The 16,758-nt window shown below is 35.7% G+C and overlaps 2 protein-coding genes across 2 annotated transcripts in view; one reads left to right on the plus strand and one right to left on the minus strand.

The window, feature by feature from the left end:
- Positions 1-16,758, minus strand: part of LOC134708197 (mucin-2-like) — a 38,807-nt gene that overhangs the window by 16,501 nt on the left and 5,548 nt on the right. The window contains exons 7-20 of the mRNA XM_063568540.1: positions 15,914-16,225; positions 15,120-15,431; positions 14,426-14,737; positions 13,626-13,937; positions 12,928-13,239; positions 12,165-12,476; positions 11,383-11,694; positions 9,753-10,085; positions 9,075-9,386; positions 5,267-5,575; positions 4,103-4,414; positions 2,733-3,047; positions 2,046-2,330; positions 908-1,032 (exon numbers count right to left, since the gene is read on the minus strand). Coding sequence (XP_063424610.1) covers positions 908-1,032; positions 2,046-2,330; positions 2,733-3,047; positions 4,103-4,414; positions 5,267-5,575; positions 9,075-9,386; positions 9,753-10,085; positions 11,383-11,694; positions 12,165-12,476; positions 12,928-13,239; positions 13,626-13,937; positions 14,426-14,737; positions 15,120-15,431; positions 15,914-16,225 — 4,175 coding nt within the window. The remainder of the gene's footprint in view (positions 1-907; positions 1,033-2,045; positions 2,331-2,732; positions 3,048-4,102; positions 4,415-5,266; positions 5,576-9,074; positions 9,387-9,752; positions 10,086-11,382; positions 11,695-12,164; positions 12,477-12,927; positions 13,240-13,625; positions 13,938-14,425; positions 14,738-15,119; positions 15,432-15,913; positions 16,226-16,758) is intronic.
- Positions 1-16,758, plus strand: part of LOC134708198 (L-proline trans-4-hydroxylase-like) — a 41,769-nt gene that overhangs the window by 1,453 nt on the left and 23,558 nt on the right. The window lies entirely within an intron of this gene.

The raw sequence follows: 16,758 nt of genomic DNA on the forward strand, positions 1-16,758 counted from the left end.
GTCAGGTGGACTTTTCACAAGTTGACCCTGACCTAGTGTCACTTTCAATGAAAACAATTATCATCTTGGCGGAAAGTAACAGTTTTATCAACTTAAGAGGCACAATAAGATCCACATATTTAACCCATACGTGACCTATGAATGATACAGAGTTGTTATTAGCCCTGCGTTTTGACTAAGGCCAATTGCCAGTACATAAAAGTAAATCCAGTTCGCTTGGCTACTGATAATTTTTTAAGCTAGGTACGTAGGTTTTTCCATTTATAGCATGCAGTTAACAAACTGTATACGTGCTATGCTGGTATTTTAGTATAAAACGAATACGCGTACAGTGTTTATAGATTTATCAGAATCGGACACTGTAAAACAATAAAGCAATTTACTCTGGTCAAAAACACAATAATTTGTAATGTTTGTGATCTTATAATGCTTCATTATTTCTTTTGTAAATTAAAAGGAAGTATAGCTCTATCAAATGAATTCAACAAAAGTGTAAAAAATCTATAACAAAATCATACTGTTTCTCGAACAAACTGTACAAGTTCTATCAAAATCAAACACTGTTTCTTAAATAAACTGTACAAGTTCTATCAAAATCAAACACTGTTTCTTTAACAAACTGTACAAGTTCTATCAAAATCAAGTACTGTTTCTCGTACAAACTACAAGTTCTATCAAAATCAAACACTGCTTCATCAACAAACTGTTCAAGTTATAACATAATCAAACACTGTTTTTCGAACAAACTGTCACAAGTTCTATCAAAATCGATAACTGATTCCAAAACAATGGGCCAATTAAAAAAAAATTAGGAATCTATAGAAAAGATTCGCAATAATACTATCCTTCTGCGATATTTTGAATGTAACACAACCACACACACAAATCATTTTAAGATGATACTTACAAAATGTACAAGTTCCCTCGGAATAATGAAATGCGTAATATTAACAGTTGGGTCTGTTGGGCGTACAAGTTTGTTGTAACCGTTGAGAATCTTTGTTATGATGTAATGTTCTGTAGCAGGTTTTTCTGAAATAAAAAAAATCATGCGGCAATCAGTTTCATTTGCTGTAGATATCATATAGTAATTCGAAGTTGTTGCTCTTTTGTAATAGAGCCTTTAATAGGGACGCAGGATATAAGGGTAAAGTAGGATTCGGGAAATAGGGGATAACAATGTGGTTCTGGGAAAAAGGAAAGCAAGAAATGTTGGAAGTGAGAAAAGATTACATAAAAAAACTGGATTTTGGAAATGAGTTCCCCCGTGTCACCTCACTCACACCTAAAAATGTTTTATTCATACTCATCTGACCAGCATTTACTTTATTAATTTTAAATTTCGCGCCTTACTGATATATACCCGTGATTGTGATTTAATATCTATTTGTACAAAGTGTATTTCCATCATATCATTTCACACTAAAGTGAAAACAAACACTTTGTCGTTAATTTAACACGCCTGAAGTAAATATATTTGAGCAAGACATTATTCATTTAATGATTATCTCGAAATCGAAAGTGTTGTGTTTCAGTTAAGGCCACATGTTTTGCGTTGTTTTGTATTCGATTGTCGACAAGTCTTGAGATTTAAAAAAACCCTCTAAAACAAATCTCCCAAATTGGCAAACTGTATTGTACACATCCTTTACATGTTTAAGTTATAATTGTATTTTTCTTACTGGTTCAATGGTAGGTTTTGAGAATTTGATTCGAAACATAACGAATAAAACAAGAATCTGTCTATAGTACACGGGTGCCTAATAGCAGTATCATTTTCTATATGTTCAGTGAAATTGGGGTAAAAACTCTAGTTTGGCATTAAAATTAGAAAGGTCATACGATAAGGAACATGTGTACTAACTTAAAGGTTGATAGGACTTCAACTACATCAAAAACTACCTTGACCAAAACCTTTAACCTGAAGCGGGACAGACGGACGAACGGACGAACGAACAGACTAACGGATACACTGACCAGAAAACATAATGCACATAAATGGGGCATAAAACTTTTGTTATTGGCCAATCTAAAGTGTAACTTACCAATTGGAGACAGTGATATAGTATTGGTGTCAACTGTAGAGAATTCATTGGTCGCTTCACAGACATAACTTCCTCCATCAGACATCTCGATCTCAGATATCTTTAAAGCTGGATTATCGGTATTTCCACCCGATAATCTAGGATCAACAGACACAAAAATTCGCTCACTGTTTCTGTACCATTTTATTTCTGTTGGAGTCCCGGATGTTATCACACAATCTAAAGTTACTGCATCTTCAGTAAATGGATCGTATAATGTTTTAGGTGCTAAAATCGCCAGTGCATCTGTCAAAAGAAAAGCAAAGTTATAAAAACAACTTCATATAATAAGGTACAATAATATCAACACATTTATATTGTTTAAAATGAAATGTGTTAGTCAAATAATTCACTGTTACAATTTTGTTCTGGTTTCGTTTGCATGCGGTAAGTGATTCTCACAGATAAAAAAGACATTTGGTGATGGTGGAAGTCTAGTTTTAGCTTGTGTTGTTCTTATTTTTAATAGTGAGTACTGAGAAATAAGTTTCTGGGATGAAGATATCTTATTTTACTGGTAACCTTAAATAGTGAGTTATAGCTATATGTTAGTTGGTTTCTGTTGCTTAATGTTTCTGGTTGTGTACCTTACCTATGAGTAACCGATAGTCCAGCTATTGATGAGTTCGACATATTAACTAGCCTTACCTTTAATAGTGAGTGATAAACTGGCTGTTTGTGGGTTGTTGCTGCCCAATGTTTCTGGATGGAAGACATCACAATACAGCACTTCCCTGTCACTACTGGTAGTAGGAGTCCACAATAGGGTACCAGTCATTTCATACGTCTTACTGTTTTCATCATACACTGAGTTAACTGTCACTTCGTTACCAAACACAGAGTTACCGATCCTGATAGTCATTGATTGCTCTGGAAAAGCGCCACGTGACGTACAAGTCCAAGATTTTGGTACTCCTGTCGTTATTTTTGTTGGACCTGTTAGAGTTGGTTTCGTTGGTGTCGCTAAAAGTACAAATTGGCATAATTACTCTTTAAATGAAGATTTGTTCTGATAAATATCTACAGTTATATGTATTATCATCATAAGTTTATACATTTGTACATTGTGAATATTATTACTTTCAGTTCTGTACTTGACTGTCCAAACTTTGTATCAAATTATTTCTGATGCAAATGTCGTTTGAAAAAAAAGGTTATTTCAAAAGATGACTAGTGTACATGTGTATAAAAACTTTTTTTGTAAATATTCCTTTAAGGTAAAATAAGTTTGTAATTCGCTATTCTTCCTATGACCTACCAATACCGTGAAAAGTTGTGATATCTATATAGGTTCACTAGCTAAGGTCTCGCCATGGTATTGACTAAATGTTTACAAGCTGTGACATCGAATAAAGGATCACAACTTGTAGCATATGCTAAAGGTTCTCAAGCTGTGACATCGAATAAAGACTCACAGCTTGAAGCATATGCTAAAGGTTCACAAGCTGTGACGTCGAATAAAGGTTCACAACTTGAAGCATATGCTAAAGGTTCACAAGCTGTGACATCGAATAAAGGTTCACAACTTGTAGCATATGCTAAAGGTTCACAACTTGTAGCATATGCTAAAGGTTCACAAGCTGTGACATCGAATAAAGGTTCACAACTTGAAGCATATGCTAAAGGTTCTCAAGCTGTGACATAAAATAAAGACTCACAACTTGAAGTATATGCTAAAGGTTCACAAGCTGTGACATCGAATAAAGGTTCACAACTTGAAGCATATGCTAAAGGTAAACAAGATGTAACATCAACTATTAAAGTTTAAAACATGTGACATTGCCTAATTGTTCGCAGTTTCACAACTTCAAGCATATGCTAAAGTTTCACAAGCTGTGACATCGAATAAAGGTTCACAACTTCTAGCATATGCTATAGTTTCACAAGCTGTGACACCGAATAAAGGTTCACAACTTCCAGCATATGCTAAAGGTTCTCAAGCTGTGGCATCGGCTAAAGGTTCACAGCCTGTTTGTTAATTTGTTGTAAATGTACATTGATATGTAAAGTATACTTACAGTTCACTGTTAATGTCAAAATAACTGTCTGTGGACTTTGACCTAAAGTGTCCGGATGGAAAACATCACATGACATGATTTCTCCGTTATGTTTGGATTCTGGACTCCATACCAGTGTACCAGTGACTCTGTTTAGCTTTGTCTTTTCGTCATATTCTGAGCTAATGGCTACTTGGCTATTTAGAAGTGTTGTACCAATCCTCATACTCATGGTTTGTTTAGGATTGCCACCTAGGGACAGACATGTCCACGTATTTGAAGTACCAGAAAGCATCGTCGTGGGACCAGTCAATAATGGGGTCTCTGGTGTCGCTGTAATAAAAACAGGAGTTATTCGTCACTTTTCGATTAAATAACTCTGCACTCTGCAGTAAAATCAACATATATAACAAGTAGAAGATGCACCCCCATACTACCGATCAAAGACATGAGTGAGGACATTTGCCTATATGCATAGACTATATGTAGATCAATGATTATGTAGAACAAGTCTTCTCTTGAATGTAGGATCAAGGTGTTCTGTCAGACAAATTTAGCACATTCTTAGAAATCTTTGAATAAACAAGAATGTGTCCATAGTACACGAATGCCCCACTCCTATTATCATTTTCTATGTTCAGTTGACCGTGAAATATTGGGATAAAAATATAATTTGGCATTTAGATTAGAAAGATCATAACCTAAGTAACATGTGTACAAAGTTTCAAGTTGATTGAACTAAATTAAAAACTACCTTGACCAAAAACTTTAACCTGAAACTTGCACTATCATTTTCTTTGTTCAGTGGACCGTGAAATTGGGGTCAAAAGTCTAATTTGGCAATTAAATTAGAAAGATCATATCATAGGGAACATGTGTACATAGTTTGAAGTTGATTGGACTTCAACTTCATCAAAAACTACCTTGACCAAAACTTTAACCTGAACGAACGAACGAACGAACGAACAAACAAACGGACGGAAGGACGGACAGACGCACAGACCAGAAAACATAATGCCCCACCTACGATATGCCCCTCTACTATCGTAGGTGGGGCATAAAAACTTATTTCTACACGACGGAACGCTATGGAATAAAATCAGAATTGCAAGTCATTAGGCAAAACTTACCTTAAAATTAAAAAAAAACATGATAAATTGAAAACAATATTAATGTAATTCTTACTTTTAACAGTCAAAGGTAAGCTGACGGTTTGTGGACTGTTGCCTAATGCTTCATGTGTAACATCACAGTAAACTATCTCTCCGTTATTGCTGGTTTTGGGGCTCCATACAAGAGTACCGGTTACTTTGTATGTCTTTGAATTTTGATCAAACTCTGAGTTGGTTGTCAACTCGTTGGGTAATAAAGTGTTTCCTATTCTCATGGACATCTTCTGTTCTGGGTTACCTCCCATTGATATACATATCCACGTTTCTTGGATGCCAGATGTCGCTGTTGTTGGACCTGTTAATGTTGGTGGTTGGGGAATTGCTGTAAATTAAGAATAAGATACAATAATGTGATTATGTGACGATGTATTTTTGGTCCCTTTGTATTAATGGTAACTGTAAACAAATAGTCACTTTTTTAAAAACTATATGCACAAATTAAGTCTTTAATAGAGTGAACAGAAGTTGTCAGATGAAAAGGCGCCAACAGTACTAATGATAAAGCGTAATGCAATATTTTTAAAGCACGATACCAAAAATTAGGTTTTATTCTATTCTTTAGTCGAAATGTAATTATCAAGGGTCAAAATGTGTCGAATAGTCTCGAAAAACCGTGCTTAGTGCTACTATTTTTATTTGCACTGCAATAATGGCTATAATGTTTCAGTTCCAATAACGATCAAGAAACATATGTGTTACTAGCATTGTTCTAATTATCATGATCTTCAGTCAACAAAACTTATTCTAAAGTAACGAAATAAGGAATGCTTGAAATCAACAGAACGCCTGCTTTCTCCGATTGTTTTTAGTTTGTTTAAAGAGTTATTTTTATGATATGTGCTTATTCATAATTACGTTAAGAATGTGCTTAAGTGAAATTTAAGAAATCAAGAATTTAAAAATTGACACTATTAGTCGAAATATCATAAGTTATTGAACGAAATAAGCTAAAAAAATAATTGATACACAGCTACTTTAGTAATCTTGATGTACAGTTCTATAGATGCATATCAAATGTACATCCGTAAAGCTGTATATAAACTGTACAGCTGTAAAACTGTATATAAACTGTGGATTGATATCGTATCACACAAGATGCAGTGGTAGAATCTTTATGTTTAGCTTATATAGATTTAGAGTTAATGTCATTTTTACAGAGTTGCAGTTTATATACAGCTTTAAAAATATACAGTGTATATATGTTCCGGACCACCTGAGTATTTGGACCATACGCGTATGATTGCTACATGCAATTGTATTATTTACAATTCAAATAACATTAAATATTGATGCCAAAGTTAGTTTTCATCGCTAATTGTATTCTTGCATGGATGCGTAATCGGTTACCCTTTACACCCACACGGTACCATAGCTTTTCTTGGGTCCTGGTTCATTCCGATGTGTCTACGGTGAAAAAGCTCTAGGTCTATAATATCGTAATATCATCATGACAGAAGTACATCATATCACCAGACAACTTTAAAAAAAATCCTTGCCGGTGCCGTCAGTCATTTAAAAAAAAACCACGTATAAATATAAAAAATTATGAATACTGCATTGCTAATGCTAATCATATTAATTAAGTTTCAAAAGTAAGCAATTTATTAGACTCTTTATCATGTCGACTTTTACGTCAGGTTATAGTAAAACAGTTGACTTCTTGTGTAATAGTTCATTAAAATATTTTTGAAAGCTATCTTCCCAGGTCGACATTTTGCCATGCATTCACTCGTAATAACATATCGGTAATGAAAAAAAAATGTGTTTACTATAGTTTTGACTAGTGATAAAATTTACTGTGTGAAACTGCTTATTTCATTTTGTTAATCTTGTTATTACTAATTTTAAATGAAAAAATGACCTTTGGTAGTGTCTTTTTAATGACGTGACAACTAGACGAGTTACATAAAGAGGTAAGCATAAATGAACCTGTTAATTACCCCGACCATACGCGTACGGTCCGACCATACGCGTATGGTCGGACCATATGAGTATATACCCATATGGTCATGACCATACGCGTATGGTCCAAATACTCATATGGTCCGGAACATATACATTTTACAGATGTTGATTATATACATCTTTAGAACTGTACATCAATATTACATGCACTAAACTTGAGTAGCTGCGTAGGTTATGGGACTCCTTTTCGAGATATTTGTGTTTTGAAAAAAAGCGGGAAAAGACGGACTCGGATTTGCATTGGTAATATGTAGGTTTCAAGTTGAAAGAAAAGAAATTTTAATCTGATAAAATTTTGATAAATGACCTTTTATTAGCTATTGAAGTCTTATATAAAACCAAAACAAAGATGGTATTGTGAAAATATTTTACCCAGTATCGGAGGAATAAATAACGAGGAGTCAGAACATCTGACACAAATTGCAAAACCTCACCTACGTAATGATTCTTAATTTCAACTGAAATAATACAGAAAATTTCAACGATCCATGAGAACATAGTTTAACATTGGTCGTTCAGATACGCCCAATTTCCGATATTAAATTCTAAAAAATACGTAATATGTTATATAAAGTACAACATTGCGTATACTGAGAAGTACGCATGCACTGTTTGAGCTTATATTAAATGGAGATCCGCCTTCAACTGACATTATCTTACATAGAATCTTTAGCAAGGGCTAGTCTAACACAAATATTAAGATCTATTAAAACGAGATGCATGATTAAATACACAATTATATAAGTTGAAAGAATTTGATGTTTAATAATGCCTGGAGTTAAATGGATTTAAATCATTTAAATTTGTATTTTGACAGGTGCTCAATGGTGTAAATTATTATGCATTTTTTTCTGTGGCACATGTGAAAGTAAATCCAATATGTCTTACTATTGTTCCTTAACAAACATTTTTTCTGTGACGAAATTATTGCATCGTGTAAAAATGATAATTATACATGTAAAAACCTAATAGTATTGTTAAACACTAACCAGCCAAGGTAGTTAAAAACTACAATATATATAAAATTCTTTATACCAAGGATTTGTATAGTGAGAATTAAGGTCTCATTATAAATTGCTTGCAAGCCTATAACCAAAAGGGTGAAAGGGAAACAATCCATACACAACTAGTAGATGAAATTATAACAATTCTTACAAATTTTTAAATAAATAAGTCTGAGATAGATAATAAAATTGAGAATGGAAATGGTTAATGTATCAAAGAGACAACAACCCGACCATAGAAAAAAAAAACAACAGCAGAAGGTCACCAACAGGTCTTCAATGTAACGAGAAATTCCCGCTCCTGGAGGCGCCCTTCAGCTGGCCCCTAAACAAATATATACTAGTTCAGTGATAATGAACGCCATACTAATTTCCAAATTGTACAAGAAACTAAAATTAAAAAAATACAAGACTAACAAAGACCAGAGGCTCCTGACTTGGGACAGGCGCAAAAATCCGGCGGGGTTAAACATGTTTATGAGATCTCAACCCTCCCCCTATACCTCTAGCCAATGTAGAAAAGTAAACGCATAACAATAGGCTGTCTTACTGATAATAATACAAAATTTCCTTATTTTCATACTAATCGCACAGCTGGGAATGTATGCTTTAATGTCTTTATTATAAAACAGTCAATGAAAGTCTGTATCAAGATGGTTTTTTTTATATCATAGTAGGGCGAAAAAAAAATTATATTGTTTTGCAACTCTTGCCTTACTAACCTTTTCTATTGTATCGAAAGTGTAGGCTTCTTGATTATTGACTTTGACGTTTGTTATTTTTGTAAACTTGTAAACTTGGTTCGTTACAAGATAAAACAAGTGTTTGTAAAATGCGTTGTTGATTTCTTACCCTGTACAGTGAGTGACAAGCTGACTGTTTGTGGACTATTTCCTAAGGTTGCAGGATGTAAAACATCACAGTAAAGTGTTTCTCCATTGTACGTGGTTGTAGGGCTCCATACAAGTGTTCCTGTTACTCGGTAGGTCTTAGAACTTTCATCGTATACTGTATTAAAGGTCACCTCATTACCAAACACAGAGTTACCGACCCTGATTGACATAGTTTGTTCTGGAAAACCACCGGTGGAAACACAAGTCCACGTGTGAGATGTGCCGGAGATAACTGAGACTGGACCGGTCAGTTCTGGGGTTTGTGGTGTTGCTGTAATATAGAGAAAAGACTATGGACTAAATAAAGGTAGTACATAGTTCCATAGGTGATGTGTACTAGAGAGAACTGAGACAGAACCATTCGATTTACTGGGGTTTATGGTGTGACTGTTATAAGAGAAAAGCTTAAGGCTATAATATAAACATACTAGATTCACACTGACAGGTTCAGATGTAAGATGTATATGCACCATAGTAAACTGGTATTGGTCCAGTCAATTATTTAGCATACGATGTGACTGTTTAATCTGTGATCAAGAAAATACTTTTGTATTAATGTGTGTTCCATCAAAAGTTTATTGATGACATTCTTTGGTTAAACTAAGAGAGATAACTCTTGAATTTCTACGATTCTTACCTTGCACTGTCAGCTGAAGACTAACTGTCTGTGGGTTGTTTGGTCCTAACGTTTCTGGGTGAGTTACATCGCAATATAAACTTTGACCGTTATTACTGGTGTCTGGGCTCCAAACAAGTGTACCGGTAACTTTATACGTCTTTGATGTTTGATCATACTCTGATTTGGTTGTGACTTCAGACGTGAAAACAGAGTTCTCTAATCTGATAGACATCGTCTGCTCTGGGAAACCACCCAAAGATACACATGTCCACGTTTCTGGTGTTCTGTTTGCAACTCCTGTTCTTGGTGAAACTGTTGTCGGACCAGTTAATGTTGGTGGCTGTGGGGTTGCTGTAAATTGAATAACAGTGTATACTTTTCCTTTTAAATACTTTTTTGTGTTTGTAATGATAACCTTATCTAAACTGAAAAGTATGCTGAGCTGGAGTTTCGTGTGTAAGAAGGGCTATTCGGAATAATAACAATGAAAACACCATGACGGCTTTTTAACATCACATATCTTAGAAATGTGTGGAATTCTCTAGTAGATAACTACGATTTGAAGATATTTAACGCCACCACCTCTTTTGACTGAAAACTAATAATCATAAAATCATCCTATTGTTTTAGCGGTATACATTCTATTTTATACTATAACGCCCATTTTAAAAGATCGTCTCTGTAGAAGTGTGTGCATTATGAATATTATTCATTCTAATGCAACAACGTTTGTAACGTTCATTTTGATTGGATAACGTCACTTTCTTACATGGCATCAATTGACAATTGATGCTATGGGACCTACGCGCAAGCGCAGACGGCATATGACAGATTTTAAATACATGTTTTAACGTTGTTTTCTGTCAGTTTCATTAGAATGGAGATAACAATATTGTATTTTAAGCTCCGACGGCATCAATTGGGGATTTGATGGTCGCAAATACCAGTTTACTGTCTCCGCTTACGCGTCGCCAGTAAACTTAATTTGCGACCATCAAATCCCCAATTGATGCCGTCGGAGCTTAAAATACAATACAGTTATCTCCTAATTGACATAGAGTTTAGGGAGGTTGAAACACACACTTGTTTGTGATAGATTTATTCTTAATTACGTGAACATCGATGAAACTTTAGTTCAATCTGTTCAACAACATAGAACCCGTTCATTTAAAATAACTTTTCTTATCGTACGCTTTTTTATGCGTTGGTTTTTGAAAAATACTCCTATTAGAATTCTTTTTATATATAATTTAAAACAATCACTCAAATTTCAGTGACAGTCAAAGGGAGAGAAATGTTGAATAATTGTTCACCTTGAAATGGATTGCGAGTCATTCTTATATATCCTAATTATAAATGTTAATTACTCTAGAGGAAAGTATGAACCTCACAGTTTTCTTGATATGATTTAAATTACAAAACGGGCGGGAAATAAAGGATATATCCGCGATCGAATTCCAAAGCCGACTTTTCAATTTCTGATTGTTGTTTCACATAAATTATGATTATTAGCACGTATCAACACATACCATACTTTGTCAAATAAGGTTTCAAAGTATATGTTGTTGTCATTTATTTCTAAAACTGTATTTTTTTTTATACTTTATGTTTTCCTGAAAACACAAAACTGTTAGACTAATTATCTTACTATAAACAGTTAACGGTAAAGTAACTGTCTGAGGAGCTTGTCCTAAGGTGTCGGGGTGTAAAACATCACAGTAAAGTGTTTCTCCGTTGTAAGTTGTTGTAGGGCTCCATACAAGTGTTCCTGTTACCCTGTAGGTCTTAGAACTTTCATCATATACTGTATTCAACGTCACCTCATTACCAAACACAGAGTTACCAACCCTGATTGACATAGTTTGTTCTGGAAAACCACCGGTGGAAACACAAGTCCATGTGTGAGATGTACCAGAGATAACTGAGACTGGACCGGTCAGTACTGGGGTTTGTGGTGTGGCTGTAATAGAGCAAGGGAATATTTACTTATTATAAAAAGAAGATGTGGTGCCAATGAGACAACTATTCACAAGAAACCAAATGACACAGAAATTAACAACTATAGGTCACCATACGGCCTTCAATAATAGGCAAATCCGATACCGTGTAAACATATATTCACAGGTCTAGGAGTTAGATACTATTTACCCTTGCTATTAAAAAGATATTGAATTATTTATAATTATGCAAAATATACCAAATTGATAAACAAGTCGAAGACAAACTGTCAATTCCTTGACGACAAAGCGACAAAAAGACAAACAACAAGGCATAAAACACAACATTGAAACCAAGGATTATGCAACACGAACACAATAAAAACCCGGGGATGATATGTACCCTGGGAGGGTTATCAAATTCTGCTCCATATGTGGCACCCGTCGTTGTATAAATTTATACAGGTTTGTTAAATCCAAAGGATTGTCTTACCCTGCACAGTGAGTGACAAGCTGACTGTCTGTGGACTCTTTCCTAAGGTGTCAGGATGTAAAACATCGCAGTTAAGTGTTTCTCCATTGTACGTGGTTGTAGGACTCCATACAAGTGTTCCTGTTACTCGGTAGGTCTTAGAACTTTCATCGTATACTGTATTAAACGTCACCTCATTACCAAACACAGAGTTACCGACCCTGATTGACATAGTTTGTTCTGGATTACCACCGGTGGAAACACAAGTCCACGTGTTAGATGTACCAGAGATAACTGAGACTGGACCGGTCAGTACTGGGGTTTGTGGTGTGGCTGTAATATAGAAAAGGAATATTGCTAAAACATTTACACACAAGATCCGACGTTTGATATGTGACCGGAAAGCATGTATCTACTCTACAAATTTGTATCGTTATCACCTGGATTCGAACCCCGGTCGCCTGTGTGGCAGTCAGTGCGTTAACCCACTGAGCCAAAGAATCGATTCCCTAGCTCAGTTGATTAAGACTGGCTTTATATGTTCTACCCGTATTAAGGAGGGGAAGCAATCCCGCTACAGATACTTCACAACAAACGAAAAACAACGATAAGACAAACAACAGGACATAAATCACAACTAGCAAAACCATTGACAATGAAACAAGAACACAAACAAAACGTGGGGTTGATGACATGAACATCGGAAAGGTAAGCAGGTCCTGTTCCATATGTGACACCCGTCATGTATTTTAAAGTTTGTAAAATGCTTAAAGGATTGTCTTACCCTGTACAGTGAGTGACAAGCTGACTGTCTGTGGACTATTTCCTAAGGTGTCAGGATGTAAAACATCGCAGTAAAGTGTTTCTCCGTTGTAAGTGGTTGTAGGACTCCATACAAGTGTCCCTGTTACTCTGTAGGTCTTAGAACTTTCATCGTATACTGTATTAAACGTCACTTCATTACTGAACACAGAGTTACCGACCCTGATTGACATAGTTTGTTCTGGATTACCACCGGAGGATACACAAGTCCATGTGTTAGATGTACCAGAGATAACTGTGACTGGACCGGTCAATACTGGGGTTTGTGGTGTGGCTGTAATAAAGGGAAAGGGATATTGACCAAACATATATACACAGATCCAGGTGTTCGATACTATTTACTATACTATTTTATGAAAAGATAAAATGATTCAGTTTGCAATGAAATGCAAAATATATTAAAGTGGTAATCAATCAAGCAAGTCGAAACCTACTGTCATTTTTGTGTTTGGCAAGTTACGAAAAACAAATAAAAGGACACAACAGTAAACAATACACAACATAGAAAACTGGAGATTCAATAACAAAAACACAAGAAATAAACAGGTGTGACAACATGTGTCTCGGGATGGTAAGCAGATCCTACTCCATATGTGGCACCCGTCGTCTTATGTATCCTAGTATGTAAAGGTTTGTTAAATTCAGAAAGGATTGTCTTACCCTGTACAGTGAGTGACAAGCTGACTGTCTGTGGACTATTTCCTAATGTGTCAGGATGTAAAACATCGCAGTAAAGTGTTTCTCCGTTGTAAGTGGTTGTAGGGCTCCATACAAGTGTTCCTGTTACGCGGTAGGTCTTAGAACTTTCATCGTATACTGTATTAAACGTCACTTCATTACTAAACACAGAGTTACCGACCCTGATTGACATAGTTTGTTCTGGATTACCCCCGGAGGATATACAAGTCCATGAGTTAGATGTAACAGAGATAACTGAGGCTGGACCGGTCAGTACTGGGGTTTGTGGTGTTGCTGGAATAAAGGGAAAGGTATATTGACTATTTATAAAAAGAAATTGTAATGGGATTGCTAATGAGACAACAATTCACAAGAGCCCAAATGACACAAAAACTAAAGATCACCGCACGGTCTTCAAAATAAGCACATCCAATCAGTACCGGTTAAATATATATACACATGTTCATGCGTTAGATACTGTTTACTTTACTATTAGAAGATCACATAAATAAAATCTTAAACGAAATGCAAAATATTCCAACTTGATAAGAAATCAAACGAGTCGAAGACAAACTGTCAGTTCCTTGGCGACCAACGAAACGACAAAGGACAAACAACAGGAAACGAAACATAACATAGAAAACTAAAAGTTAAGCAATAATAACACAAGAAAAAACACAGGATTGACAACGTGTGTTTCAGAATGGAAAGCAGATTCTGCTCCATATGTGACACCCGTCGTGTATTTGAAGGATTATCAAATGCATAGAGGATTGTCTTACCCTGTACAGTGAGTGGCAAGCTGACTGTCTGGGGAGCTTGTCCTAAGGTGTCGGGATGTAAAACATCACAGTAAAGTGTTTCTCCATTGTAAGTGGTTGTAGGGCTCCATACAAGTGTTCCTGTTACTCGGTAGGTCTTAGAACTTTCATCGTATACTGTATTAAAGGTCACCTTATTACCAAACACAGAGTTACCGACCCTGATTGACATAGTTTGCTCTGGATTACCACCGGAGGATACACAAGTCCATGTGTTAGATGTACCAGAGATAACTGAGACTGGACCGGTCAGTACTGGGGTTTGTGGTGTGGCTGTAATAAAGGGAAAGGGATATTGACCAAACATATATACACAGGTCCAGGTGTTCGATACTATTTACTATACTATTTGATAAAAAGATAAAATGATTCAGTTTGAAAAGAGATGCAAGATATATCAAAATGGTAATCGATCAAGCAAGTCGAAGCTAACTGCCAATTTTTTGGCGACTAACGAAAAACAACAAATAGAGAAACAACAGTTAACAAAACACAACATAGAAAACTAAAATTTAATAACAAGAACACCAGAAATAAACGGGGGAGACAACGTGTGTTTCGGGATGGTTAGCAGATCCTAATGCATATGTGACACCCGTCGTCTTATGTATCCTAGTATGTAAAGGTTTGTAAAATACTGAGAGGATTGTCTTACCCTGTACAGTAAGTGACAAGCTGACTGTCTGTGGACTATTTCCTAAGGTGTCAGGATGTAAAACATCACAGTAAAGTGTTTCATCGTTGTAAGTGGTTGTAGGGCTCCATACAAGTGTTCCTGTAACTCTGTAGGTCTTAGAACTGTCATCGTACACTGTATTAAAGGTCACCTCATTACCAAACACAGAGTTACCGACCCTGATTGACATAGTTTGCTCTGGATTACCACCGGAGGATACACACGTCCATGTGTTAGATGTTCCGGAGATAACTGAGAGTGGACCGGTCAGTACTGGTGTTTGTGGTGTGGCTGTAATAGAGCAAAAGGAATATTGACTAATTATGAAAAGAAGATATGATGGGATTGCCAATGACACAACTATTCTCAAGAGACCTAATGACACACTAATTAACACTTATAGGTCACCACACGGCCTTCAGCAATGATCAAAGCCCATAACGTGTAAACATATAAACTCAGGTCCAGAAGTGAAATATTTTTACTTCACTATTAAAAGATAAAATGAATTTGATGTTTAAAAGAGATGCAAATTATACCAAATTGATAATCAACGAAAACTGTCAATTCCTCAGCGACAAACGAAAAACTTCGAAAAGACAAACAACAGGGCACAAAACACAACATAAAAATCTAAAGATTGAGCCACAAGAACATTAGGAAAACCCGGGATGAAAATGTGGGTTTCGGAATGGTAATCAAATCCTGCTCCATATGTGGCTCCCGTCGCCGTATATCAATTAAGGTTTGTAAAATTGAGAGGATTGTCTTACCCTGTACAGTGAGTGACAAGCTGACTGTCTGTGGACTATTTCCTAATGTGTCAGGATGTAAAACATCGCAGTAAAGTGTTTCTCCGTTGTAAGTGGTTGTAGGGCTCCATATAAGTGTTCCTGTAACTCTGTAGGTCTTAGAACTTTCATCGTATACTGTATTAAACGTCACTTCATTACTAAACACAGAGTTACCGACCCTGATTGACATAGTTTGTTCTGGATTACCACCGGAGGATACACAAGTCCATGTATGAGATGATCCAGAGATAACTGAGACTGGACCGGTCAGTACTGGGGTTTGTGGTGTGGCTGTACAATAAATGATTGAAAGCAAATTACTATTCGGGTGGTAGATTCTTCTAAACAAATGTCAAGGTTCCCATTCTTGAATATTAGGAGTAGCATGGATGAAGGTAGTGCGTTGATGTATGTTTGTTTTTAAAACATAAACATATTTTTAAAGATATCATAAGCACTGCCTGGACCAAGTGAAGGAATGCCTTATTTGTTACCTCGTTCAAGCTTATTAAAAAAAGTCATTGTTTTCTGGGAAAATACAAATGAAGAAAATTCAATGCCTAGTGAATGAGACACCAATATAATGGTTTATTGGTGAGACGATCATATAACGGTCGAATAGTGCCTATACAATGACGCGAATCAACCTATTTGCCTTTTTGATTCCACTATATTATGATAGTAATAACATTTTTTTCATTGTGATCATATAGGTCATATTTCTCTGTGTTGGAGACCATATTTTGACCTATAATGGTTTACTTTTTAATATAAATTGTGACAAAGCCTACTGTGAGTTGTCTCATTGACACTCATATCACATC

The sequence above is a fragment of the Mytilus trossulus genome, chromosome 2 (genome assembly GCF_036588685.1).
Source record: "Mytilus trossulus isolate FHL-02 chromosome 2, PNRI_Mtr1.1.1.hap1, whole genome shotgun sequence".
NCBI classification, from domain to species: Eukaryota; Metazoa; Mollusca; class Bivalvia; order Mytilida; family Mytilidae; genus Mytilus; species Mytilus trossulus.